The sequence below is a fragment of the Chaetomium strumarium genome, assembly GCF_033439665.1.
Source record: "Chaetomium strumarium strain CBS 333.67 chromosome Unknown B0T15scaffold_1, whole genome shotgun sequence".
NCBI lineage: Eukaryota > Fungi > Ascomycota > Sordariomycetes > Sordariales > Chaetomiaceae > Chaetomium > Chaetomium strumarium.
Window position 1 is genome coordinate 2291425 of NW_026944429.1, and position 25424 is coordinate 2316848.

General features: G+C 56.6%; 9 protein-coding genes across 9 annotated transcripts; 5 read left to right on the plus strand and 4 right to left on the minus strand.

Annotated features, from left to right (window-relative positions):
• Nucleotides 1–153: 153 nt before the first annotated feature.
• B0T15DRAFT_517174 (retinol dehydrogenase 13) lies at nucleotides 154–1675 on the minus strand. The gene has a single exon (XM_062868301.1). The coding sequence runs from the start codon at nucleotides 1408–1410 to the stop codon at nucleotides 442–444; it is 969 nt and encodes a 322-aa protein (XP_062725808.1). The 5' UTR covers nucleotides 1411–1675; the 3' UTR covers nucleotides 154–441.
• Nucleotides 1676–1969: 294 nt separating this feature from the next.
• Nucleotides 1970–3700, minus strand: B0T15DRAFT_21871 (chaperonin 10-like protein). Its single transcript, XM_062862781.1, has 3 exons — nucleotides 3216–3700; nucleotides 3152–3162; nucleotides 1970–3074 (listed from the first exon to the last, which is right to left on the minus strand). The coding sequence occupies exons 1-3, from the start codon at nucleotides 3343–3345 to the stop codon at nucleotides 2211–2213; spliced, it is 1005 nt and encodes a 334-aa protein (XP_062725809.1). The 5' UTR covers nucleotides 3346–3700; the 3' UTR covers nucleotides 1970–2210.
• Nucleotides 3701–4018: 318 nt separating this feature from the next.
• Nucleotides 4019–6942, plus strand: B0T15DRAFT_21903 (fungal-specific transcription factor domain-containing protein). The gene has a single exon (XM_062862786.1). The coding sequence runs from the start codon at nucleotides 4310–4312 to the stop codon at nucleotides 6602–6604; it is 2295 nt and encodes a 764-aa protein (XP_062725810.1). The 5' UTR covers nucleotides 4019–4309; the 3' UTR covers nucleotides 6605–6942.
• Nucleotides 6943–7279: 337 nt separating this feature from the next.
• Nucleotides 7280–8116, plus strand: B0T15DRAFT_506748 (IgE-binging protein; the record flags this gene model as incomplete). The annotated part of the gene is made up of 2 exons (XM_062867601.1): nucleotides 7280–7874; nucleotides 7992–8116. The coding sequence occupies 2 exons, from the start codon at nucleotides 7280–7282 to the stop codon at nucleotides 8114–8116; spliced, it is 720 nt and encodes a 239-aa protein (XP_062725811.1).
• A 1096-nt stretch (nucleotides 8117–9212) lies between these two features.
• On the plus strand, nucleotides 9213–14107 carry B0T15DRAFT_21919 (uncharacterized protein). Its single transcript, XM_062862791.1, has 3 exons — nucleotides 9213–12069; nucleotides 12131–12712; nucleotides 12775–14107. Exons 1-3 carry the CDS (start codon nucleotides 9481–9483, stop codon nucleotides 13744–13746), a joined length of 4143 nt encoding a protein of 1380 aa, XP_062725812.1. The 5' UTR covers nucleotides 9213–9480; the 3' UTR covers nucleotides 13747–14107.
• Nucleotides 14108–14958: 851 nt separating this feature from the next.
• Nucleotides 14959–16082, plus strand: B0T15DRAFT_506750 (inorganic pyrophosphatase; the record flags this gene model as incomplete). The annotated part of the gene is made up of 5 exons (XM_062867602.1): nucleotides 14959–15141; nucleotides 15218–15337; nucleotides 15399–15742; nucleotides 15793–15882; nucleotides 15941–16082. The coding sequence occupies 5 exons, from the start codon at nucleotides 14959–14961 to the stop codon at nucleotides 16080–16082; spliced, it is 879 nt and encodes a 292-aa protein (XP_062725813.1).
• A 134-nt stretch (nucleotides 16083–16216) lies between these two features.
• On the minus strand, nucleotides 16217–17109 carry B0T15DRAFT_517187 (39S ribosomal protein L53/MRP-L53-domain-containing protein). Its single transcript, XM_062868302.1, has 2 exons — nucleotides 16726–17109; nucleotides 16217–16499 (listed from the first exon to the last, which is right to left on the minus strand). Exons 1-2 carry the CDS (start codon nucleotides 16904–16906, stop codon nucleotides 16384–16386), a joined length of 297 nt encoding a protein of 98 aa, XP_062725814.1. The 5' UTR covers nucleotides 16907–17109; the 3' UTR covers nucleotides 16217–16383.
• Nucleotides 17110–17223: 114 nt separating this feature from the next.
• Nucleotides 17224–18760, plus strand: B0T15DRAFT_498212 (uncharacterized protein). The gene has a single exon (XM_062867307.1). The coding sequence runs from the start codon at nucleotides 17379–17381 to the stop codon at nucleotides 18702–18704; it is 1326 nt and encodes a 441-aa protein (XP_062725815.1). The 5' UTR covers nucleotides 17224–17378; the 3' UTR covers nucleotides 18705–18760.
• Nucleotides 18761–25038, minus strand: B0T15DRAFT_425185 (uncharacterized protein; the record flags this gene model as incomplete). Its single annotated transcript, XM_062865628.1, has 2 exons — nucleotides 18761–20204; nucleotides 20634–25038. The coding sequence occupies 2 exons, from the start codon at nucleotides 25036–25038 to the stop codon at nucleotides 19177–19179; spliced, it is 5433 nt and encodes a 1810-aa protein (XP_062725816.1). The 3' UTR covers nucleotides 18761–19176.
• Between the last annotated feature and the right edge of the window lie 386 nt (nucleotides 25039–25424).

Below are 25424 nucleotides of genomic sequence, written 5' to 3' on the forward strand. Positions count from 1 at the left end.
TCATCGGCTTCTGTGTCTTGCTGTTCTCATTGCTTCTTCAGCTTTTCCACGTCTTCTCCTTTTACAAGTCGTCAACGTGACTCAGGGCAGGGTAAGCTGAACATACTAGATATGAATGCTGATGCCCCCAAATTCCTCTCGGTCACCAATGAACCTCTATCTTGTGTAAATCAACCGACTAATGCTACTCCTGCTAGACAGATTGATTACTTAACAGTATCCGGTATGCACTAGGTACGTATGTACCTTAGCTACTGACGCCTTTCGCGATAGTGTTCAATTTAACACACCAATAGCGTGATACAATATCCAACATTCGGGCGATTTATTTGACAGTCTGCTACCAGTTTTCATAACTCGCAATTTACACTGCCCAGTCCAAGCTACTCATTTACATACATTAATCACTACATTCACAAACTGTTCCTGCGAGGCTGCAACTCAGAAATCAAACTTCTGCCCGACCAGCTGCTCGCTCAGCGCCCACAGCCTCTTCGCCGCCTCCGGGTCCGCGGCATACTCGTACGGCGTCTGGGGCTGGCAGTCCCTGATGTAGATGCCCGGTTTGTCCGCGAACCCCGGGTCGAGCGCGGCCGCAAGGATGGACGAGACCCCGCCGTCGATGGTCTTGAACGGGTGATCGAGCCGGAACTCCCGCCCGGTGTTCCGGACCGCGATCGGCCCGATGGCGTCGAACTCGTGCATCTCCGTGTCGCGCACCAGGCCGGTCTCGGCGATGCCGCCGGGGTGCGGCGCGTTCGAGACGACGCCCCGGTCCGCCAGCCGCCGCGACAGTTCCACCGAGTACAGGATGTTGGCCGTCTTGGCCTGCCCGTACGCGGACCACGGGTCGTACGCCGCGCCGGCCGAGAAGTTGGGGTCGTCGAACCGCACGGGGCCGATGGTGTGCCCGACCGACGTCACGTTGATGATGCGAGCGCCCTTCCCCGCGGCCAGCACCTTGGGCAGGATGAGGTTGGTGAGCAGGAAGTGGCCGACGTGGCAGGCCGAGAAGGTCATCTCGATGCCCTGCTTGTCGAGCGTGTAGTCGTGGATGTTCATGACGCCCGCGCAGTTGATGACGACGTCGATTTTCTGGATGGCGCCGTTGGCGTTGATCTCGTCCGCCGCCTTGCGGACCGAGTCGTGGTCGGAAAGGTCGCACTGCACGAAGGTGACCTGCACGCCGGCGCCGACCGACCGGATCTGCTCAACGACCGGGTCGATCTTGGCCTTGTTCCGCCCGACGAGGATGATGTGCTCGGGCGCTTTCTTGGCCAGGTCGATGGCTGCACCCGCTGCCAGGCTCTTGTTGCTCGGGCCCGTGATCAGGAAGGTGCGTCCCTTGATGTGTTCTGGCCAGGCAGAGACGACCTCCTCGCCGGTGGTGTGGAAGTTGAAGGGAGACATGTTGCGATGGGCGAATGTAGGGGTGGAAGTGTGTGCGTGTGTGTGTCACAGTGTAAGATCGTTGAACAGTGACTCTGAAAGACCACTGATAGGTATGGTGTTGTAGAACTTGTAGTAATTGTACCTATATATGATGGTTTGAGTTGTCGATGGATGCACGAAATCGAACTCCGCGGAGGGGACGACGAAAGCCACTTTATATCTTTAGATGGCCAGTTTCTTGTTACTAGAAGATGCAGTATTGCCCAAAGAAGCTGGATAGTATCTATGCATCGCATTGACTCGAGACGAGAGCAAGCAACGGCGTGCCAAGACGCCATCGGCGATATGGATCCTTATCGTCGACGCCGACACTAAAGACCGACGACGAATCCGGCATTACGGACCGAGGAGGTCTTAAAGTGGGTCTCCTTCTCCGGCTTACACAAAATCCGGCGCTGCTTCAAATGGGAACGCCGCCCGAGGGGCCGACGACTTGGCCACAAAAGCTTAGGATACAGGGTCGCAGAATCTTTCTCACTAGTCTGTACGGCATAAACCAGCGTTCTTCGCTCCAGCTCCGGGGATAAGAGTGGGTAGTATGCTGGATCGAGAAGAACCGTGCATGCATCTACCGTAGTCACGGATGACGAGATTGCTTGAAACGAGGGGTGAATAATCAACAATATAACCTATTGTTGTTCCATTCTAATAATCTTGAAGGCAGCCTTCCCAAGTTCCCCAACTTCAGAACAAAATCAAGTACACCGTTTTCTTTTCTTTTCTCTCCTTTTATTTTCTTTTATTTTTGTTCTCCTTTTTTACTGCGGCACTAGAACAGCCCTGTATTGCACCTGGCCCTTATCCAACCTGTCCAGCGCCTCCTTGATGCCCTCCTCCGTCATGGGGAAAGTCTGAATCACCGGCCGGATCTTATGCATAGCCGCAAAGGCCAGCATCTGGCGGTGCACGCTCCGCGTGGCGACGAGCGACCCCTGCACCGCAATGCCCTTGTCGATCAGCGGCATGTACGGGATCACCAGGTTGCCCGACGAGACCGAGAGCGGGTAGATGCGCGATCGCGGCGCCATCATGGGCAGGATGCTGTCCCAGGCCGGCTGCGCCGATGTGGTCACCAGCAGCCGCGAGAGCGGCCACAGGCTCTTCTCGACGAGCTCCCTCGGGTCGGCGTCCTTCATAGCGACAAACCGGTGCGCTCCCAGTTCCAGCGCCTGAGTCCTCTTACTGTCGGTGCCGGACAGGACGACGACGCGGCAGCCCATCTTGGCGGCAAACTGGATGGCCAGGTGGCCCAGCCCGCCCACGCCCATGATGCCGACCACCTCGTTGGGCTTGACGTCGTAGAGGGCCGTGAAGACGGTGGCGCCGCCGCACTGCAGCGGCGCGGCGGCCTCGTCGCTGATCGCGTCGGGGATACGGTGCAGGAAGGCCTCCCGCCACACGGCGCCCGACGAGAAGCTGCCCTGGTCGAGGTTGGCTTCCGAGTACATGGCGCGCTGCGGGCAGAAGATCTCCTCGCCGCTGATGCACTCGTCGCAGTGCCCGCAGCTGTCCGTCGCGTAGCCCCAGCCCACGCGGTCGCCCTTCTTGAGGTACTTGGTGTCGGGCCCGACAGCATCAACGACGCCGACGCCCTCGTGGCCGAGGACCATGTCGTGTGTCAGCTGTTTTGCCAATGTATCTGTTAGCTATGGCACCATTGACATTAAATCTGATGGGTGCATAAGGTCAATTCACTAACAAAGTGTAGATCTAAGGGGTTGTTAGTCGACGTGGTTGATCGAATGGTGGTGTTTGATACGTACCGGTTCCACAGACGCCGGATGCCGTGACTCTCACATACACCTGATCGCCGACGAGCTGGTCTGGCTTCTGGGTGGTGGATTTCTTGGGGACGCCATCTTTGGCACCCTTAAAGACTGTGAAGCTAGGCATAGAGATGCTTTAGTATAAGGGACGAGGGATGAAGGGCCAATTTTAGGCGTTAGTCTGAAGTGTAATAAGTATCTTAAGTGTAACTAACTGCTGCAGATGCTTCTTCAAGTCTTGAGATCAATGAGATCATCGGGTGTTGCTGTGTGAGGATCTCTCTTCAGTTCGCCGGGAACTTGCCAGCGCTTTATGCTTCTCAAATCCATGGCAAATTGATGTTTGTGGCAACTGAATGGAGCTTTTGTCATTCGGAGCACTCCTTCTCGGTGCGCTCCTCCAAAGCATGCTGTGATGGGGATGCAATCGCGTAGAATTTTCGTGAGAGCAAGAGAGATGCCTGTCCAGTGTCGCTACTCCGTAGCTTCCCGGAGCTCCCGGCCCTCGGAGAACTCCGAGGGGTCTAGGGTTGGAGTCAGGCGTCGGCTTTAACAGATTGGGCCCCAGTTCAACAACTTTAGTTGATCTTTTTAAAGTCGGACATGATACTCGACGGCTTGTTCGAAATGAGTTCCGTTTCTAAGAGCTCCTGATATTCAAGAGTTACCCACACTTTACAAGCATGGCTACCTTATATAATGGCCATCTGCGAGGATGCCGTTATGTTCACACTTCACACAGCAGAACGGAGCTTAAGTCCGATCGTGGCATGCTCTCTGTGGTTGCCTTCTAATTTCGTAGCAGTTCATGTCTGTTAAATCACGCTTTCGAAGAGGAAAGTATTCTCACTTGCAAGATAAGTAGGGTAAATTTTCTGCGAGCACTAAGCAGACTGCAACACGAAAACGGCGCTTGAAGCTTGAGGTGGTTTTTATTAGGCAGCGACGTTGCCAACGTCGAGGACAATTTCCCCGTAGCCAGACCCCGGCCGGATAAGGCCTTGCGCATCTCAACCCCGAGATTTGCAAGGCTTGCCGGCTGCTGCTGCCGTGGTCAAGTCTTCCCCTCGCCAGCCAGCTGGCACCTCACCATGGCCGCGGCATTCAGCAATACAGCGCCGGGCGCATCCGGGGCGGACACTGCCAAGCCCGGTCAGTCGGCCCCGTGGCCCCGGCGGAAGCGGAACCAAGTGATCCGGGCCTGCGACTGGTGCCGGAAGCATCGCGTCAAGTGCGACACGCATTCGCCGTGTTCCAACTGCGCCAAGAGGGGCGGTGGGTGCAGCAATGAGTCCATGAACGCGACTTCGCTTCCCCTTGCCCATCGCGAGATTGAGCGTTTGCGACAGAAAGTCCTGGAGCTGGAACTGGAACTGCAGCGGGAGCGGGCTGGCGGGCTGGCAGGAAGCAGCAGTCTGTCTCCTCCGGCGCTCAGTGTTAGCTCGGATCATGGGATCGGGCTCATTGGAGACTCGTCGCGCATCAACCTCTGGGGCGGCATCCGCATGAGCACGGCCCGGTCGCCGCACAAGACGTGGTACGGACCCTCGTCGCTGTTCTACTTCATCAGCCGCATCAACGCCTTCTTGGACGGGTCTCTCCAGCAGCGACACTCGGCAGACCACATGCTGCTCGACTCATCTAGTAGACGCCTCGATGAGCCGGCAGCGACTCCCGAGGCTGAGGAGCCCTCGCAGGACCCTCGTGTGGGCGGCGTCACAAAGGCAACCTACCTGAGCCCCACGCAAGAGGAATATTTCCTCGACCTGTTCTGGCAGTCATACCACACCTCTTTATTCCCCATACTCGACGAGACGGCCTTCAAGGAGCATTACAGGTCGCTGTGGACGGCATCCGGCAACACACGGAAGCCGTCGGCGCTCGTGGACATAGTAGTTGCGATGTGCATGCAGTACGGCATGTCTATGTTGCCCGCCGTGAAGCAGCAAGTCTTCGGCGACCACAGTGACGCCGCCATTGCCGGCCGCTGGCACTACCGGCGTTCCCAAACGCTGCTGGCCCGCGAGCTGGAGAGCCCCACCGTGTCAACCTTGCAGTGCCATCTTCTGTCTTGCATATACCTGTGCTGCGGGTCTTTCCAGAACATGGCCGACAGCGCGTGCGGCCTTGCTGTGCGTGCAGCGTATATGCTTGGCCTTCACCTGAACCCTCCACAGACCATGCCGCGGCGAGAGAGGGAGATGCGCAAGCGTCTGTGGTGGGCTCTCTACGTCTTGGACAGCAAGATCGGCATGAAGCTTGGCCGTCCGTTCCTACTCCCGCACCTCTCCAGCGCCACGCCTTCGCTCCCGGGCGATGATCTCGATGCGGCACTGCAATCGGGGTCCAACTTCGCCCCCTTGGGTGACAACGTCACATGGCTGAGCTTCGATCTGCAGCAGTCGAAGCTGTTCCAAGCCGCTCGGACAGTCCACACAGCCTTCTATGACCGCAGTCCGAACGCCAACCACGGGCAGACCATGTGGGATGATCAACAGGCGCTGGCGAGCCACGCAGAGTTCCTTGGCCCCTACATGAGGGGTTTAGACGAATGGGCCGCTGGCGTACCCGTTGCCCTCAGGACGGAGAGACAGGGCAATGGCGCTCCGTTCTCCACGGACGACTCACCCCTCAACATCGAACAATTCGCCCCCCTGTGGCTCCAACGGCAGCGTCTGCTTCTGGAGCTGATGTACCACCATCTATGCGCAAACCTCTACCGCCCGTTCATTTCCTTTAGTAGCCCGACGCCGACGTCCGCCACCGTCGCAGAGGAGGCCGCGCTGAAGTGCGCGCTGCACGCCATGGCGGTGACCCGAATCACACACCAAGTCCTCTCTACCACCAACATCTTGGCCGGCTGGCACGAGGCCTTCCAGCTTCAGTGGAACGCGGCCTTGACGCTGGTGGGATTTGTGCTTGCACATCCGCACCATGTATCCACGGCAGATGCCAGGAAGGCCATGGACCAGTCTGTTGCCGTCTTCGACATCTTCAGCGATAGCTTCGCGGTTGCGGCCAGCGCGGCGAAGATCATGCGCGACCTCGGCGCCAAGGTCAATTTCCTCCACCAGCACCACCAGCAGCAGCAGCAGGGCCAAGGGGAGGCCACTAGTGGTAGCCTTGATGAAGCGAACGAGGCGGCGGGTCAGACGATGATGATGCCGGGGAACGCGAAGATTCTGGAAGATATCTTGTCGATGCCGGACATTTCGACCGTGTCGAAGACGTGGGATGGCACACTGAGCCGCGACGACCTGAATGCTGCGTCCATGCAGGACGTCTTCAACATGGCGTTTGCTGTGGACGAATGGAGCAATCTCGATTCGCTGTGGCCGACTATGGACCAGGTGCTAATGCCTGAGCAGTACATTCTCGGGCTGTAAAATGCCTCAGGTACGTTACCAGGTATTGGAGATTAATGAAAAGACTTCGGGTGCATAATGCAATATTGCGGCTTTGCAACTGTGCTGCACGGACTTGTTTGGACGAGCATCAAGGACAGCGAAAGCGATGAGCGATAGGATTGGTTCGAAGTCGACACAGGGAGTGATGTTCTAGAGTGAAACCAGTCGGAATATCAAACTGAGGGAGAGAGGTGCAATACAACGATCGGGAGTAAGTGACTGTAAGTCATAACCGACCGGAGTCCTACGTGATTTCAGCTTACATCAAATCCAAGGGCCAACCGGAGTCGCTCCTCGACCGGAGTGTGGGGGCGCCCCGGAGAGGGTCCGATGCGGGTCCCGGACCTTACAGCGGACTCCGGAGTGGAAGACAATTCCAAAGGTTACTGGCGTTCGATCGTAACATGCATGCCGGAGTTGGCCTTAGGATCCAGAGGTTTAACACCATTATCGACTATATATATCGCTTCAGCCTTCATCAATCAACATTCTTGTGAACATCACAACAACTACAACAAGTCGACAAGTTGTACAACACTTGAACACAGCCCTTTCTGCCCTTATATCAGTCTTGCGGACTCCTTCCAACAATATCATTTCAATACCAGAACTTCTTCTACCAGCACCCACCTATAACCCCCTACAACAGCAGCCATGTCTCCCGCTCGTCGCGCTCTCATCAGCATCACTTCGGCCCAGGCCACGCTCTTCGAGGGCAAGGAGACCACAGGTCTCTTCATCAGCGAAGCCCTCCATCCCTTCAAGGTCCTCACCGCTGCCGGCTTCGAGGTCGACCTTGCCTCCGAGACCGGCAGCTACACGCCCGACTGGCTCTCGCAGCAGCCCGACTTTCTCCACGGCGAGGATCTGGCCATCTGGAACGACACCACCAGCGACTTCCGCAAGAAGCTCGACAACATGCCCCGGGCCTCCGACCTCGACGGCTCGCAGTACGGAGTCTTCTATGCCTCGGCAGGCCATGCGGCCCTGATCGACTACCCGACTGCGGCCGGCCTGCAGAAGATTGCCTCCCAGGTCTGGGCCAACGGCGGCGTCGTCGCGTCCGTCTGCCACGGTCCCGCTATCTTTGCCGGTGTCCTGGACCTTGCAACCAACGAGCCCCTTATCAAGGGCAAGACCATCACCGGCTTCACTACCGAGGCCGAGATCACCATGGGCATCATGTCTGAACTGAGATCGTGGAATACGCCGATGGTGGAAGAGCTCGCTGAGAAGCTGGGCGCACAATGTAAGATCTTTTTTTACTCTTATCTATTTTCTCTTTTACTTTTCTCGCACTTGGCCCTTTCTTGGACCTTTTCTGTTCAGAAATGCTAATTCTTTGATTTTTTTTTCTTTTTGTCAGACAAGCGAGCTCCTGGCATATGGGATGATTTTCACGTTGTCGATGGGCGCCTCGTCACGGGTCAAAACCCGGCGAGCGCAGAGTGTACCGCCCGGGCAGTGGTGGGAGTCTTCGACAATCTGTGAGCCGTTGACTTAGGACTGGCATCTAAAGCAAGTACTGTCTCTGTTCAAATACAGATGGATAGACTGCTAGATGACAGGTGTAACATATTAGTAGTCTTGATTATTCAAACAGCTCTAGTTTCTTCATATCTCGTGGATTGAGTAGCTGATGACGATGCAACCTCCTCAAACATGGGAAGATCGGCCAGCGAAGGTCAAGATCTAACCGCTCCTGAGCGAAAGAGGCTGCCTGGGCTTAGTTACATTGACTACAAGGGACTGCTAGGCTCTTGATACAGCCATGATAGTGCGTGTATCTCTAGGTACTGGTACGTAGGAGTAACGGCACCCACTCACTCAACAACTGAATTCTGAACTCGAAGAATCAACAAACTGGACTCGAGTGATTAGCAGCCTTCACCCTTAACACAACCAACGCTTAATCGAGAAGCCAGAACTAGAAAGTCAACGACCTCGAAGTCAACCATATCAGCCCAGTTGGCGAACAGGGAGAACGTGGGCTCTGGGCAATACCTTCCCTCATAATGGGTGAATGGCATCAGAGACTTGGGGGTGAAGAAGCACTATAGTTTGTGACTGATTAATAAGGTACGGCGAGAGGTTCCATGTCAGGGCCAACGTGCTTTGAGTGTTAAGGTTGCCAGTATCCGTCTGACCAAAAATAGCCGTATAGTACCATTATCGTCGTCAGCCGGAGTGCCGGACAGATGCAGCTGTTAGCGCAAGTAATTCTTTTCTCTCTCTTCTCTTTCTCTCTCTTTTTCTTGCCTGGGTTACTTCTTCTCAGCTTCGCTGCTTTCCTTTCATTCTCTTCGATTGGATTTTACTTGATTGTTCTTATACGTAAACTACTAGCCCGGTGTATGTGTTTTCGATCTGGGGGAGCTAATGTCGGGTACTAAGATTCCTGAAATTTACCAGTACCACTTACGGAACCGTATCGTACTAAACCTTGCTACCTACCTTATTAGTGTAGTGTATTGTACATCCGTACATAAACCGTTGTAAACCCCTGCCCGGCACTGCATTCCCTGATGGACCAACCCAAAACCAGTCATGGATGGTGCCCCGCAGTCCCCTGCCCCTGCCCCGTATCCGTCCACCGTTCAGGCATATGACGTTTCTTTCAACATCACCCGACCTCAACCACCTCCCGCTCAATTTCCAAACGTCCTTGCAGCCGCCCGCCACCTCCACAGATCCGCGGCGCTTCCTTCGCGACTCCCGACTCGACGCCCCAGGCGTAATCTCGCGGCAGGACGCTCACTCAGAGCTGTCGCCATGACTACGCGCGCTTCGGATCGACTGACAACCGCCTAACCCAGCTTCGTCCGACACGCAACATCAACCCCGTAAAAGCCGTCATGTCGACGGCTTCGCGGTCCTCATACCATCCGAGCCGCAGGCTCGGCAGTGTGCAAAGCGTACAGGATAGTGAACGCCTGGGTCGCACGCCCTCAAGTCGCCGCACGGCCACCGTCGTCAGCTACGATGATGCATACTCCTTCGCCCTCCGTATCGCCTTCCTGCGATACCTTTTGCAACCCAGGAAAAAGCGAAAGGAATATGTTAGCGCACCGAAACCGCCCCCGCGTGCCCACACTTCGAGCATCACCGAGCTGATGAAGGAACTCGTCCCTTCGGGCTCCTCGGTGAAGCTGCCGTCCGGATTCCGCCACTCCCTTGAGAAGCGCATGTCTGGTGTCCTTCAGGGCATCGAGAAGATGCCAGGATACAGCGATGCCGCCGTGAAACGGACATTCGCCGAGGCGTACACTGCCTTCACGGCCAAAGACTTCGCGAAAACCATTGACAAGGACCGCAAGGTCGAGCCTCTGGTCCTGATATTTTACTCTTCCGCCACCAAAGCCCAAGGACGGAACAAATCCCCCGAAGATCACTCGTGGAAAGTGCTTGTCGACAGGCACTTGGCTATGTTCATCAGGCTGCTCAGCAGCATCCTCAGAGAGAAAGGGGACATTGAGCTGGTCGCCCGCCTCAACACGCTCGAGAAGAAACTGCTCAGCAACGACCAAAACCTGTATCTCGACACCAGTCAGGAGGACCATTCTTATGTGGAAGTGGAGATCCCCCTGAGCTACGAGGTCAAGGACATGCATATGGTGCAGCTCGTTGGCAAGATCTTTGGCGTGGCCAACTCGCAAGTCCAGGCCGACATTGACCGAAACGCGTCCACTTGGACGGAGGAGGCCGCGTTGAAGGACTACAAAGCATACCAGTTCAGGCTGTCAGCCGGCATGGCGGGAACCTTGCGCAAGCAGGATTTCGACGTGGATGAAGCATATGAAGAGTGGAGGAAGGGAGAGGCTCCCCATCTGGCCAAGATCTTTTCCGAAATCCTAAGCGTCCGCCCAGATCTCAAGGGAGGAGCTGGGTCGGGGAACGACAAGCCGCTGCCTGTGCGACCTCAGTCCATGTACGAGGATCAAGCCTATGCAGATTTGAGCAGAATGCTCTCCAATCCCGAGTCTTCAGTGACCAGCTTCGATCCGTCCGTCAGCTTTGGTTCGCTCTCCTTAGAGGATACATCTAGTATACGGGCTGTCGATGAGCCGAACTATACGTTCATCCCTCCAGATCCACGCGCTACCTACAAGGTTATTTTGCAGTACGTCGTATCATACGACCAGCTCCACTCCGATACATCGGCGTCGCCACTGTCGGAGGAGACGGCAGACTTTCTGATAGAACTCGCCGTGCGATGGCGGATCCCGCAGTTTTCACGCTATGTCGCCTTCGTCGAAGTCACGACCCGCAAATATCTTGACCAAGAGCTATCCCCTGAGCAGCTCTACAACTGCCTGGACCTCATAAAGCAGCCTTTGGAGGAACCCAAAAAGCCGGTTCTCATTCAGATGTACACGTCTGGCTTGAGCGACATAGACCCCAGTAAATGGACCATCACTGACTTTGCTGGCTATCAGCAGTCTTTGAGAGACCTCCATGACGCTTTGTTGCGGGAACTCTACAGTCTTCTCACACGGTGCTACGAACCAAACCCGCCGACCATCGGCGTGGTCATGGCTTTACTCAATAACCACGTCTATTCCGAACCCACATTCTCGCAGAAACCCGATGACGCAGCCGAGTTTTCACAGCAACTTGATAATGGGCTCCGCCAACAGGCTGCGCAGGTGTACAGGGACTTTCTGGATTCCCATATTCCACAGAGTCAGCGAGAGTGGGATTTCAGCCATGTAGTGAAACTCGGCAAGGCTGTCGTGGGTCTAGCGGAGAAGATCAAGAAGCGCTATCGCAAGAACCCCGAAATCATGGGCGCCAGCCCGTTCAAGGCCCTGGTGGAGACGACCCTCCCGAGCTTCGAAGAGGATTGTCACGAGATCATCAAGCGCGTTCTTCAGACTGCCCAGGAGACAGGCGTTGAACTTGATCTCCAGGATGGTTTTGACTTGTACAAGGAGCTTGTCGAGATCAGGAAGATGCATGAGGCAGCGCTCCCGGGCAAACCGTTTGCATTCCACATCGAAGGCCTTCTGGAAGGGTTTGTCTGGAAGTGGATCAAGAACGTCGATGACAAGATGCAAGGCTTCGTCGAGGAAGCGATCAAGCAAGACCAGTTCAGGGTCCGGACGCTTCACGAAGGGGATATACCCTCGGACGACGACCGCCACAGTGTCTCCATTATCGATATATTCTCGCTCTTCAACCAGACGGTGGAGTCGCTTGTGCAGCTTGAGTGGAACGACGAGGTTCATCTGGCACGCTTCATGACGGCTCTCTCCAAGTCGTTCGCTGCGGGCATTGGGCGATACTGCGAAATCGTTGAGCAGCTCTTCGCCAAGGAGATGGATCGGCAGAGTGCACAGGAGGCAGCAGTGGCTTCCAAGACGGCGCAAGAAAGGTGGCTGCAATACGCCAAGGACGCCTGGAATTCGAAGGAGAAGATTGAGCCTTTCCAGTTCTTACCGGAGGTCAGTGATCGCCGTTTTCTAGCTGGTGCCGGAACTTCGTGGTTACTGACCCTATGTTTAGTCCTTCGTGAAGTTCAACAACATTGAATGGGCCATGCAGGTCATGGATAAGTTGGAGAAGCGGATGAACGTGGACGCCTGCGCCGAGGTGCTCAACAGAGTTGACGGGCCTAAGCGGCTTGCCAGGAAGCCAGCTCACTACGTGTTCACGATCAAGATTGTCGAGGGCGAGGAGCTGAAGGCTTGCGATCCGACCGGGACTAGTGATCCTTACGTCGTGCTGTGCGATGAATACCAGAAACGCCTTCACAGGACAAGGGTCATTCCGCGGAATCTCAACCCGCGTTGGGACGAGTCGGTCGATATTACCGTGTCCGGGCCGCTCAACCTCATCGCCACGGTCTGGGATCACGACATGTTCGGTGACCATGACTTTGTCGGGCGGACGTCGCTGAAGCTTGATCCAGTACACTTCAGCGATTACCTGCCAAGAGAGTTCTGGCTGGATCTAGACACGCAGGGAAGGATCTTGATCAGGGTCAGCATGGAGGGCGAGCGTGACGATATCCAGTTCTATTTCGGAAAGGCCTTCCGTCATCTGAAGCGGACAGAGCGAGATATGGTGCGCAAGGTTACAAGCAAGGTATGTTTTCGTATCAAAGATCGAAGCCCTCTGTGGCAAGACGATGACACTAATCGACGTAGTTGTCCATGCACATCAACTCCTCGTTGTCCCGCGAGGCTCTGCGCGGTCTTCTGAACAAAGGCATTGGAGCCTCGGTGACCAGCCTCTGGAAGAAGAGGCAGTCCCACGCCCCGGCGGTCACGCCAGCGGAGGTGGAAAACGCTCTACAGCCGCTCTTCACCTACTTTGACGAGAACTTCGCCATCATGAAGCAGACACTGACAGACGCCACCATGATGGCAGTCATGACCAGGCTCTGGAAGGAAGTGTTGCTGGCTATCGAGGCCCTGCTTGTCCCACCGCTCTCGGACAAGCCATCGACTCAGAAGCCACTTACCCAGGCGGAGATGGACGTTGTCTACCGTTGGCTGGAGCTGCTCTTCGCCTTCTTCAACGCCAAGGATGAGACGGGCGAGGTCCTAGGAGTGCCGGCGGACGTCCTGAAGTCGCCTAAGTGGCACGAACTGGCATCGCTCAACTTCTTCTACTTCGACCCGACCGAGAACCTCATCCGCACCTCGGAACGTATGGCCGCCGCTAATGCCGAGCGCGCCAGACAACAGGCCCAAGAAGCCCAGCAACGACTGCAGGCGAACAACCGACTCTCCGCCCCCGCGGCGCTAGGTGTGCCATCCTTCGGCGGTTCGTCCGGCGCGGGCGCGGTCCCCTTCGGTAGTCTGGGCACGATCCGCCGGGGGAAGAGCATCATGATGAGCCGGAACCTGGGGACCATGCGGCGGGCTAAGGAGGAGAAGCGGAAGGAGGCGCAGGCGGATCCCAGCGACGATATGATCTTGCGGATCCTACGCATGCGGCCCGAGGCGGCGAACTACCTCAAGGAGAGGCAGCGGCAGAAGGAACGCATGCAAGCTTCCCAGGCAGCGGCTATGATTGTCCGACAGAGTGTGCATCAGGGGTTCAACTCGGGCGGACAACCCGCGTTTGGCGGAGCGCTGTATGCGAGGGGTCCTGGTGGGGTGTCAAGGCGGTGAAGGTCAGAGCAGGTGGTGATTTATCTACGGGCAGTTCCGAGCGACTAGGGGTGGGAAGGTGGAGGCAGCAGAGTTAAGAGGATGAGGTGAGGGCAGGATGGGTAACGATATTCTCTTTCATCACGGATGATACGTTGCGCTGCTTTCTTCCTGTTGGGTGCTTGTTTACCCGGGTCTGCAGTTACCTGAACGGATTATGGGGGCGTTAGGGGAGCAGGTAATACCCGACAGTAACGATTTGTGGAAGGTTGTCTGGTCGATGGAAATAATAATATCTAGGGTGATGCTTTACGGTTGATAACTTTCCTTGGAGATTTTGCGTGAGAGCAGCGGTGAACGACCAACGGGGGCGGTTTGACCTGGGAAAGGAGCGCCAAGACTTGCTTCCGCTGCTGGGCAACGGAAAGGGGGCCGGCAATGCTTGTTTGGATGGTCAAGCCACAATTGAGGCTGGGATGTCAGGGGTTCTCGCGCTCATGTTAGGTACAGTAAAAATCGGAAGCAATTGTACCGGAGTGATATTGACCTCCAGCATGAGACTGTTGTATAACTAATCGTCAGGTAGACAACACTTGCGGCACACAGACCGTTCGCGAAATCGGCAAGCCGAGGGTGACAGATCTAACCGGCATAGCCTGAAAAGTGGGAGCTCCGAGCCGGGCATTCGGAAGCTCCTGGACGCACCATAAGCCAGCAGCACTGCAGCAGTGCCGCCGTCAAACTTGACGTTGTCGAGGGCTGCCACGAGGACGAAAGTCGAACCACGCACTGCATCCTAGACCACTCCAAAGAACGGCCATCTGCATGTCGGCCCTACGAATGCTGCAGTCGAGGCGGGCACTGCCTGTGGGATTAGCGAAGGGACTCTTGACACAACAGCAGCCGCATCGCTTCGCAGCCCAAAATATGCCGCTGCACCCATTAAACCGCCCTGGCCAATCACAGAGCCGCTCGCTGTCGTCACAAACAGGGCCCACCGATCTCTCTGGAGCCCCTCCCCCGCCTTGCACAGAAAGCCTCTCCGCCTCGGGTGCTGATTCTGCTTCCACCGGTGCGATCTCGCTTCCTGCCGCGTTAACAAATCCCTCGACCGCTCAATTGCGCCCGGGAAGAGCCACGGCTACCTCACCCCTCTTCCGAACCACCCAAATCGTCCGCCACCTCCAAGCCCGGAGCTACAGCACGAGCACGAGCTCAAACAGTACCAGCAACATGGCCTCGCCGTACACCGTCCGCAAGGTCGGCGTCCCTTACACGCTCGAGCACCGCGTGTACATCGAGAAGGATGGCGTGCCTGTCTCGCCTTTCCACGACATCCCGCTGTACGCCAACCAGGAGCAGACGATCCTCAACATGATCGTCGAGATCCCGCGCTGGACCAATGCCAAGCTCGAGGTGAGAGCTCTCCGTTTATTTTTTTTTTGGCTGACTTGTGAAAGTCCTCGAGACGCTAATGCCCCGAGCTACCCAGATCTCCAAGGATGAGCTCCTCAACCCGATCAAGCAGGACACCAAGAAGGGCAAGCTCCGCTACGTCCGCAACTGCTTCCCGCACAAGGGTTACCTGTGGAACTACGGTGCCTTCCCGCAGGTATGTGCGAGAGTTCGTAGGGGGTGTTCTGGGATAACACAATGGCTGATAATCGTGCCAGACCTGGGAGGACCCCAACGCTATCCACCCCGAGACCAAGGCCAAGGGCGACAATGACCCGCTGGACGTGTGCGAGATCGGCGAGCTGGTCGGCTACACAGGCCAGGTCAAGCAGGTCAAGGTGCTCGGCGTCATGGCGCTGCTGGACGAGGAGGAGACGGATTGGAAGGTCATCGTCATTGACGTGAACGACCCGCTGGCTCCCAAGCTCAACGACGTCGAGGACGTCGAGCGCCACCTGCCCGGCCTGCTGCGTGCCACCAACGAGTGGTTCCGTATCTACAAGATCCCCGACGGCAAGCCCGAGAACCAGTTCGCGTTCACCGGCGAGTGCAAGAACAAGAAGTGGGTTTTCCTGTTCTCTCCCCATTTGACGGCTGAACATTTGCTGACAGGTGCAGGTACGCCATGGACGTCGTCCGTGAGTGCAACGAGGCTTGGGAGAGGCTCATCACCGGCAAGACCGCGCCTGGCAGTATCGCCACGTAAGCTACATTCCTCCCACTTTCTGGAGTGAGGAGCAGTAACTGACAGTGCGCACAGGACCAACCTGACGGTCAGCCACTCCACGAGCCGCGTTACGCCCGACCAGCTGCCGCCCCTCCCCCAGAACCAGGAGCTGCCCCCGGCCCCCATCGACGCTTCCATCGATAAGTGGTTCTTTATCAGCGGTGCCTCGGCCTAGTTCGCCTTCTCCCGCAGAGGAGCCATCCTCTTTGTTATACATCGGAATCTGTTTTAGACTAGGCTTGAGTCCCGATAAGTAAAAGTAAAATAGCTAGCATGTGTGGCGAAATGAGAAAAGCGAATGCTCAAAGTTCCACCCTGTGGCCTCATTGACCTAGCTGTGTGTTTTGAGCCCCTAAAGTGGTATATTCCGACCTGGTGAAAAATCGCACAAACGCCTCCCAATGCTTCCTATCGATACAAGCAGATTGTATAAGATACATCTAGATGTACAGTGCGCCTCCCCAAAAAAAGATTCTTCAGCCGTCTGCGAGATCGGCCTCCTTCTGCAGCATGCGCGAGTGCCGGTCGACTTCCTCGATGATGCTCTTAATGCCCATGCTCTCGGGGTCGAGATTCATCTCCTTGCCATCCTCTGTTTGGTTTCAGCGCTGTCAGCTTCCTCGTGTAATTTTGTATTGCCGCACTGCTATATGCAACGGCCCCCTCTGTCCAGTCTTCCCCTCACCTCACAAAACAGTATACCACCACCAGGCAAGTGTAACAGACTGTCTTCCTTACCCCTGCAGTTCCTCCTCTTGTCCGATTGGCGATATAGAGGATAGGAAAGGTAGAGGTAAGGTAGGTGAGTAGTCACGTACTGAACTTAACAGAGAGGGTGCTCGGCTCCGTCGAATGCCGCGGCAGCAGCTGTGCATTGATGTTCATGCCCTGCGCGCGGGCTGACGGGGGCAAGAAGGACAGAAAGAGCCTTGCGGATCGGGCGCGGGGCGAGAAGGGGTTGAACCGCGTCGTTACGTCCGTTATGAATCTGGTGATCATTTTCCTTTCTTGCAACCACTCTGGTTTAGGGAGGCTGTAAGAAGGGGGTTTGGGTCGTGGTATCCGGGAGAGAGTGGAAGCGGCGGGGGTGTTTGGGTATAGGGGCTCGGTGCGTCGTTCGTGGGTGGGATGTTCCGTGATCTCGATCTCGAATTGGAAAATTGGTGTTGATAGCCAGTTGCAGTTCGATTGCGACGGGATCTGCCGGACGGTATGCGGGACGGAGGTGAACGGAGGAATACGGAGCATGTCAGGGGCCGTATAAGTTGCAGCGTTTTGAGGATGACCCACATGCTGTGACGTCCTCTGCAATTGTTCTCAACTTCCCATTGGCTTCGGATTCAAGATGCCAGCTCTCCAAACCAACACAAAGCAAACATCACAACTGAAGCAGTATCGCCAAGGCAGCTCTGACTTCCCGTTTGGATTGGATAGCGCAAATTAATCACAGGAGTAAGCAAAGATCCAAGCAATGGCGACATTCGAATCGCTGCAAGAGCGTCTTGCAGCTCTGCAGGAAACCACGGGCCAGCTCAGAGAGCTCATCGACCGCCTCGCCAACATCAAGTTCCAGCCTGGATCCGTTCCTCTGAGCAACAGCGACGAGGACAATGTTGCGGCCGAGTTAGCCACCGAGATCAGCCAGATCCTGCGTGAGGAGGAAGAAGACTTGGAGCTGCTCCAAGAAGAAATCATTGACCTACGCTCCGGCCGGCCAGGGAGCGAAGCTGAGCACCGCAAGACGAGGTTAAAAGAGGGCGCGCACCGGCTACAGACCGAGCTAAAAGACTGCCGCACCGCTTTCCGGCGAGCCCAGCTGTCTGCCCGCCGCAGCCTCGAAGCCGCGCAGAAGCTCGAGCGCGAGCTCCTCCTCGCATCCTACGCCGCGTCAGCGACCTCAGCCGCCTCGTCCACCGTCCTCACCAACCCCGACAGCAGCAACATCACCAATTCCAGCGCCTCGACCGATGGCCATGCCGCTAAACCCGCCTCCTTCCCCCAATTCGCCACCGCCGAAGACCCGCGCAACCAGCTCTTCACAGCCCGCGACCGCCGCCGGCACGGCCACAACAAGAAGCCCACCTCTTCGTCGGACGGAAACAACAAACCGGAGGAGGTGGTGGCCGCGTCCAACGACGTGACCCTCGCGCTGCGGCGCACCCACCAGCTGATCGCGGGGGAGCTGGCCAAGTCGGCCTTCGCGGCGCAGACGCTGGCCGAGAGCACGGCGGCGCTGGCCGAGCTGGAGCGGAGCTACCAAGGGCTGGACGGACTGCTGGCGCGGTCGCGGGACCTGGTGGCGTCGCTGGTCAGCGCGCAGAAGAGCGACACATGGTACCTGCAGATGGCGCTGCGCATGCTGCTCGCCACGCTGGCCTGGCTCGTGTTCCGGCGGTTTCTGTACGGCCCGCTGTGGTGGCTTGTTTGGTTTCCCATACGGACGGGGTGGCGCGTGGGGAAGGGGGTGTCGTCGTCGGTGGGTGGTGGGAGGCAGGCTACGATGCAGGTTGTTCAGCCTGGTGGAGAGGGGAGGAGGACGGTTGCTGTGGTGGGGGTCGGGGAAGAAGGGGCGGTGCCGACTGTGCGGGTTGGTGGGAGCGAGACAGCAGAGGGGATTGATCCGGACTCGATGGTTGAGAAGGTCGGCAGGATGGTAGAGGATACACTGAATCGGAGGGACGAAGAGGAGGCGAATAGGACAGAAGTGGACGAACTTGAACACCAGCCAAATCCGAAGAAGAGGATGTGGGAGGAGCAGGTTGGGCCGGAGGCCGGAGGCGTGAGGGATGAACTGTGATTATCGGGCAGATAATTGTTTAGAGGCACTTGCTTGAATAACAGATACCACTTTTTCACAGTTCAGCATGCTGATGTATGCTATTATTCCCATCCGGATACCGATGTTCCTCTCATTCCGTTGCGCCCTTTAGTGTACAACCTTTTTCCAACGCTGCTCAAAACGCTCAATCCCAATCTGCTATGCATATCCAAATACAGTAATATGTACTCCTTGCACCACGAACCGACCTCGTACAAGCTGTCCCTCTTTCTACATCCTTTTGTGTCCCTTAGTAGAAGTAGATCAGAACCTCCGCCCTTGCCCATTACTCCAATGCAATCATGAACCTCTCAAAACAAGCCTGCCATGCCATGCTCTACCCATCAACGCCTTGATACAACGAAAAAGAAAAATACAAGAAAATAATACAGAGTGTCTCGATGACAAAGTTTAACCAATGCAATCAGGACTGATTTGCCCAAAATCGGTGTTACTCAGGCATGGACCTTCCCATGATCTTCCCAATCACCATTGCTCCGGCAAGCAACATCATCATCCTAGGCAGCACCGCCACCTCGCCATCTCCATCTCCATCCGCTCCAGTCAGCTTGCTATTAGCAACACCGGCCTCCCGCTTCCTCAACCCCGGCCCCTTACCGCCGGCTTCAGAGGTCGGAGCGCTTGGCCGCTCGGCCGCCGCCGAAGATCGCCCGTCCATTGTCTCCTGGTCCAACATATGCTGGAGGGGCAAGCTCAGCTGGCGGGCCTTGACATCACCCAGCGCGCCGCGCAGCCCGACTTCGACGAAGTGGGATCCGCGGAGGCCGATGCCGAGATAGCCTGCCGTTGCCGGTCTGAGGCGGCTGGAGCTGGTATGGTCGGGCTCAAGGGTAGGGGTTGGCAGGTGGCTTTGCTCGTCTTTTGAAGGACGGATGGTGTCGACTGAGTTGCGGGCTGTGCTTTTGAAGGAGGCTGTGTCGGAGGAGAAACTCGTTCGGGTTGGCGCCGGGAAAAGTATCGACAGGTCTGGCATTGGAGCGAGATGGGGCTTTTCTTTTACTGGATCCAACGACAGTTCTGGAGCGGGCCCAGAGAGGGGTATTTCGGTGGCCAGAGGTTCCGTTGGCAAACTGTCGATGCAAGCCGGCAGACCTTGTTTGCTGGTGCTGACATCGGCCTGTACAGTCGAGGCTTCGGGAACCGGGACAGTGACAGTGAGGTCTGAGATAGATGGTTCGAGCGCAGCAATCTTGTCGCAAGATTGCGGCTCTGCGGTATCCGGTTCGACGGGAATACTCTGCTTGAGCTCGGTTCTGCCGGATTCTCCCAGGGACTCCTTGGACGGATCAGTTTCCGCCTCGGGGACAAATGCGTCGCCCTCAGCGCCCTGGTATTCTTCAGCCACGGCCTCCGTTTCAGTTTCCGCCGTCAGATCAGGGCCATAAGCCTCCTCTTGTCCAAGCCTGATAGTTTGGACATCGAGTTCATGCTCAAGTTCCTTCGGCTCGGTCTCAGCAGCTGTCTCCATCGGTCCCTGGCTCAGATCGACGCATTCCCCGAGTTGCCTCTCGCAAGTCTCGAGCAGGACCCGTTCCTCAGACGCGGGCGGAACACCGGTGTCATCGTCGACTCGGACGTTGCGCTCGTAACTAACATCTACATCGGCGGGTTCGAGATGCTTCGTGAGTTCCTCCAAAATAATGGGAGGCTCAAATCCCATTGCCTCGCTCTCAGCGGTTATTTCCGTCAGTCCCTGACTGTGGTCGGCGCATTCAGTGAATTTCCTCTCGCCAGACTTGGGCTCCAGGACCTGGCCCTCAGACACAGGAGCGTCACCGGTATCACGATGGGCTTGAACCCCGAGCCCGTAACCAACGATTATATCGGCAGGTTCAAGATCCTTCGCGAGTTCCTCACCAATGATCGGAGGCTCAGAACCCGCGGTACCGCTCTCAGCAGGTTTCTCCGTCAGTTCCTGAACCTGATCGACCCTGGTTGCAAGCTGTTCCTGGCCAGACTCGAGCTCAGAAACATGCTCTAGAGTAGCAGGCTCATCAGCGGCATCACGATCACCTCGAACGTTGAGCTCATCATCAGTGTCTACGCCGGCGGTTTCAGTAGAGACAGGTGCCTTGGTGACACTCTCATCGTCAAGCTTCATCCCGTCCGAGACGTTAGTTGAATCACCGAGCTCGCGCTCGATGTGCCTGCCGAGATTCGCTTCCGGGGTTCCGGGTTCGGTTGTGCCGGTCCCGTTCGGAGCCATAATCGATTCTTCCTCGACTCCATCGGCAACATCGGGTTGCTCGGTTCCGATGACACTGGCTACGGTTGGCACCGCGATGAGTTCTTCTTTGACTTCCTCACCAATGGCCTGTCCCAGAATGCTGGCCTCGGTAGTCTCAGTCGCTGTCGGAACCGTGACCGATTCCTCTTCGACCTCTGCTCCATCCGGTGAACTTGTATCCCCGGCATCGGACGCTGCAGCTTGAGCTTCGGGTGCGAAGTCTTCAACGGCGGTTCCGACGTCTTCATAAAGCACTGGTTCGATATCCGAGAGGGCAGCACCGGTCATACCCTTACCATCGGGGCCGATGTCGAGTTCGACCCCATCCTCGACTCCGGTACCTGTTGGTGCCGAGCCGTAACCGTCATTCTGCTGCCCTGGCTCCGCCACGGTATGTTCGGGCACAGCAACCGGATCCGAAGTGCCCACTTCATCCTTGACGCTTGTCCCGTTTATTGCGGGATCAGCGACAGGTGTGACGGCGGCAGAAACTCGGTTCTCGGGCTTATCGAGAGCTTCGGTCCCAGGTTCAGACCCATAGGTCTCCGCTGCGCCGTTGCCCGCGGTTTCGAGTAGCTGAGCCGCAGAATTATCGTAGCCAGGGGCATGCTCGCACTGCTCGGCGGAACCAACATCCGCACAAGGGATGTCCACATTGTCAGAGGGCTCCTTTTCCTTCTCGGTGACGAGCCCGGGCCCGTCATCAACCGCCTTTCCACCGTCATGGCGCACAATATCCGCGTCGGATCCGACATCACTGGCCGGGATCCGTCTAGTGTCTGTGCATTCGCGACCTTGATCACCCTGGGGTATGTTCTCGGTGACCTGCTCGGTTCCTCGAGGAATCTCGTCTGCGACCTCGGACTCCGACGGGACCGCCTCCGGCTCGGCACCACCAGCTTCATTCGGATTGCCAGGAGGCGCTATAGACGCGTCATCTTGAGCACACCTGCTCACATTGTCCTCTGCGGGCTTCACTTCGGCACCGCATCCGGCGCCGAGTTCACTCCCGGCGGCTTCAATGGCAGAGGGCTCGGCCCGTGCTGAAGACCCCAGTACATTACTGGGAGAGCTCATGGCAGAGCTGACCTTAGAACCATGCAAAACTGAGGCATGGCCTAGCTCCTGGTCCGTGTCCGACCTCCGGACTTCAGGAGTGGGGAAGTCCGAAGTATGGGAGGAGCTGTCGGATCCACCATTGAACTCGGCCCCGAGAATCCCAGTATGGTCCTGACCCTCCGATGCCGATTCGGATACAGTGTTGGGCCCGTACAATGCGGTAGATACCTCTGCAGTGGGCGTTAGAGCCGAAGGAAAGCTGCCGGGCATGACCGCATCGAGTGACACAGCCCGAGCTTCTGGGCCGATACGTTCCGCCGAGCTCAGGCTGTTGTCCGCGTCATCAGTGTGACTGCCTTGTGCTGGAGTCAACTGGTCGGGTACTTCGGTTACTTGCAACGGTTTCCAGTTGCCCTGTGAGTTGTTCTGGCTGACTGTTGACTCGTCCGTTGCGGGGCACTTCGTGCCCTCTTTAAGAGCATGATCCGCAGCAGCATGCCCATTCAATTGTACTTCTGCATCCCCAAACTCGAATTCCGGATCAACCTCCTGGACAATCGGACCTTTCGCTTCCAAATCCGTCCGGGCTTGAACCGGTGACATTAGGAGACTGTGTCTTGGCGAAGAGCCTCCCATGCTTAACTCAGGGGTTGATGGCGCAGTCGAGAATGTGTCGTCGTCTTTGCCTCTTCGGGCTTCATCCTCCAGCATCCCGAACCGCTGGCAAGCCGGGGGCTCTTGCGCCAGCGGAGTGGCCACGTATTCACGGGCATCGACAAAGGCATCCGGCGTGTCCATTCTGCTATGCCTGACTTGGCTGACAGCCAACGATGCATCTTTGCTCTCGTCATTCTCGGGTAGGATCACGGGTTGCTGAACCGCGGGGTCGGAGGCAACGGCTGCAGGGACAGTCCCTGTTAAGTCAACCGGAGGGTTCATCTCCTCCTTGCCCGACGTCATAGCCTCGCGAGCGCACCCTTCTGCCGGAGCTTGGAGCACATCCACCGAATACTCGGGAGGAGCCCGCTTACCACTCTGGCTGCCCTCGTCGCAGTTCACAGCTTGCTCCTCAGCAGGTGTAGAGGAGTTGCCGGCACGCAAGAAGGTTGGTGACTTCCCAGGCACCAGAGAAAATGATCGTCGCGCAGGCCTGATATCAGCTGCAGCAAGCAGAGACTCACGACTCTGAAGGATGTCTCGTCCTCCATGTTGCTCCGATGCCCGGCTGCTAGCCCCGCTACTGGGCCTGCTGCTGTCATACGGGAAAGATTCAAACGCTGGCCGGAGAAAATCAACCGACCTGACGGACTCGGTAGAGCGCCTGGATAGAGAGAATACACGTTGTGGGCGCAGCCTTGGCGAGACTTGCATGAACGGAGCCCTGGATTGCTTTGGCGGCGAGGACCTAACTGACGACGGTGAACACGCTCCCTCAGGCAACCCGTACTCAGGCGGCATAGGTGTCCTGGGTCGGCAGAAATAGTCCTCCTGATCCTCGGAGATGTCGTTGATAGAACACGAATCCTCAAAGATCTTGTCAATGTCCTTCTGGATCCGAGCTTTCAGTCTGGTAACCAGAGTTGCTTGTTCTTCCTTGTATGAGCTGAATGTCTCTTTGGGCTTCCCGCGCTTCTCGTGGGCGACAATGGCTTTGTCCAAGACAATGTGACCTCGTTTCCGAGCGTTGATGTGAATCGCGATGTTGTGGCCGCGAATGACGTCCCCGATTCCGGTTTGAACCCGTTCAAGTGCTGCTTGGATCGTCTTCCGATCATGAGAGGTTTCCGGTCCCAGAACGAACTTTGCCGGCTCTCGTAGCGTCCAACCCACGCCCTTGAGCTCGACTATTCCTATTTCCAGGTCATTCATGGCGTCAAGTGCGGCATCAACCTCATTCCTCATGTGGCTCAGGACATTTTCAATGTCGCAAAGGAATTCTTCGCAATCTCTCGCTTCGCGGTCCTGGAAGAGCGCCAGCTGGCTGCTGATGCTTCTGTGCACATGGCTGTAGACGGGGCCTAGATTGTTGCATATTCTAAGGTCCATTTGAAGTGCGCCGTCATCAGAATACTGGCTGCTGCCCGCCTTAGAACACCGGAGCTGGTCCTCAAACTCCCGCCTCCTGGAGTCCAATCTCTGGTTGAGGACTTGCTCCGTCTTCCAAAACAGATTCTCGCTCATGAACAAGGTCAAGGGGGCAGTTTGGGTGCTATTGACCTTAACCCTTCTCTCGAAGCTTGGGATTTTCCGTTGCAAATTGCTGCTTCGGAAGCAGAAATCAATGCTGTATCCGGGTACGAACTCGAAGGTCTGGCTGGCCTCGATGAAACGAGAGCGGGGAATTGACAAGAGCGACAAGGGGCAACCTCGAGACGGGACGAAAGTCTCACTTCCTTCGGACTCTCCATCGGGCACTGGACAGTCGAGCCACTGAAACTTCTCGTCGTGGCGGCGCAAGAAGAGTCCGATCATCCTATGAGTGGCAAGGATGATTTCCTTGGTGAGCGCGACGGTCAGGGGCTGTTTCTGGTAAGACCGGTATGACCGTTCAGCCCATTCGCCCTTGTCCCTTGTCGAGATCCGAAACGTCATCTCGAATCTCAGCGGCTTGCGCTCGTAGCTGTCACCCTTGAACACCTCCAGAGCGCCCGAGTCCTTGCGGGTAAGAAGCTCTTCAGAGCAGCGCTCAATGCGCCGCACGAGACCTCGACATATCCTGTTGGTGGCTTCAAGCCCGGGCGAGCTGCCGTAGCTGCGGCAGTATCTGGACCGGATGACGGGATCAGTGAAGCGAATCTCGACATGAACCGCCAGAGCCGGTGTCGAGGGAGGGCTTTGCTGCTCCTCGAAGACAGGCGAGAGCAATGCGTTCTCTCGCTCCATTTTGGCAGCGTGTCTGTCGATGTGTCTAGGCTCTAGCCTGGGGAAGACATCCCCCATAACGAGCCGTGGTCTTGGCCGCGGCGAGGCACCGACAGTTCGGTGCTGCATATCCCACCACGCCATCGATGGGGGAACGTGGACCTACTCCACCAGCCGAGGGAGATCCTGTGGGGTTGAGGGGGAACCTTGAGGCGATATGCAGTGGTGGAACGATTCCCGAAGCAATGGAGACACCGGTAAGATCGGACTATGGAACCATGGTATCCATGACAGATCGGACCAGGGACGGCGGGAGGGCCGATGCAGACGGGGAAATGAGTTCGACAATAGTAAGGTACACAAAATGCCGCTGAGAGATATTACCTCTCCAAATAGATGTAAACAAGGGAGAAACAACTCCGTGGGTCGAACTCTTACAAGCCAGGGCATACATAAGAACCTGGAAGTCAAGAACAAGGTCGGGTCTTATCGGCGCAGCCCTGTACTGCGATCGGACGCGCCTATCGAGC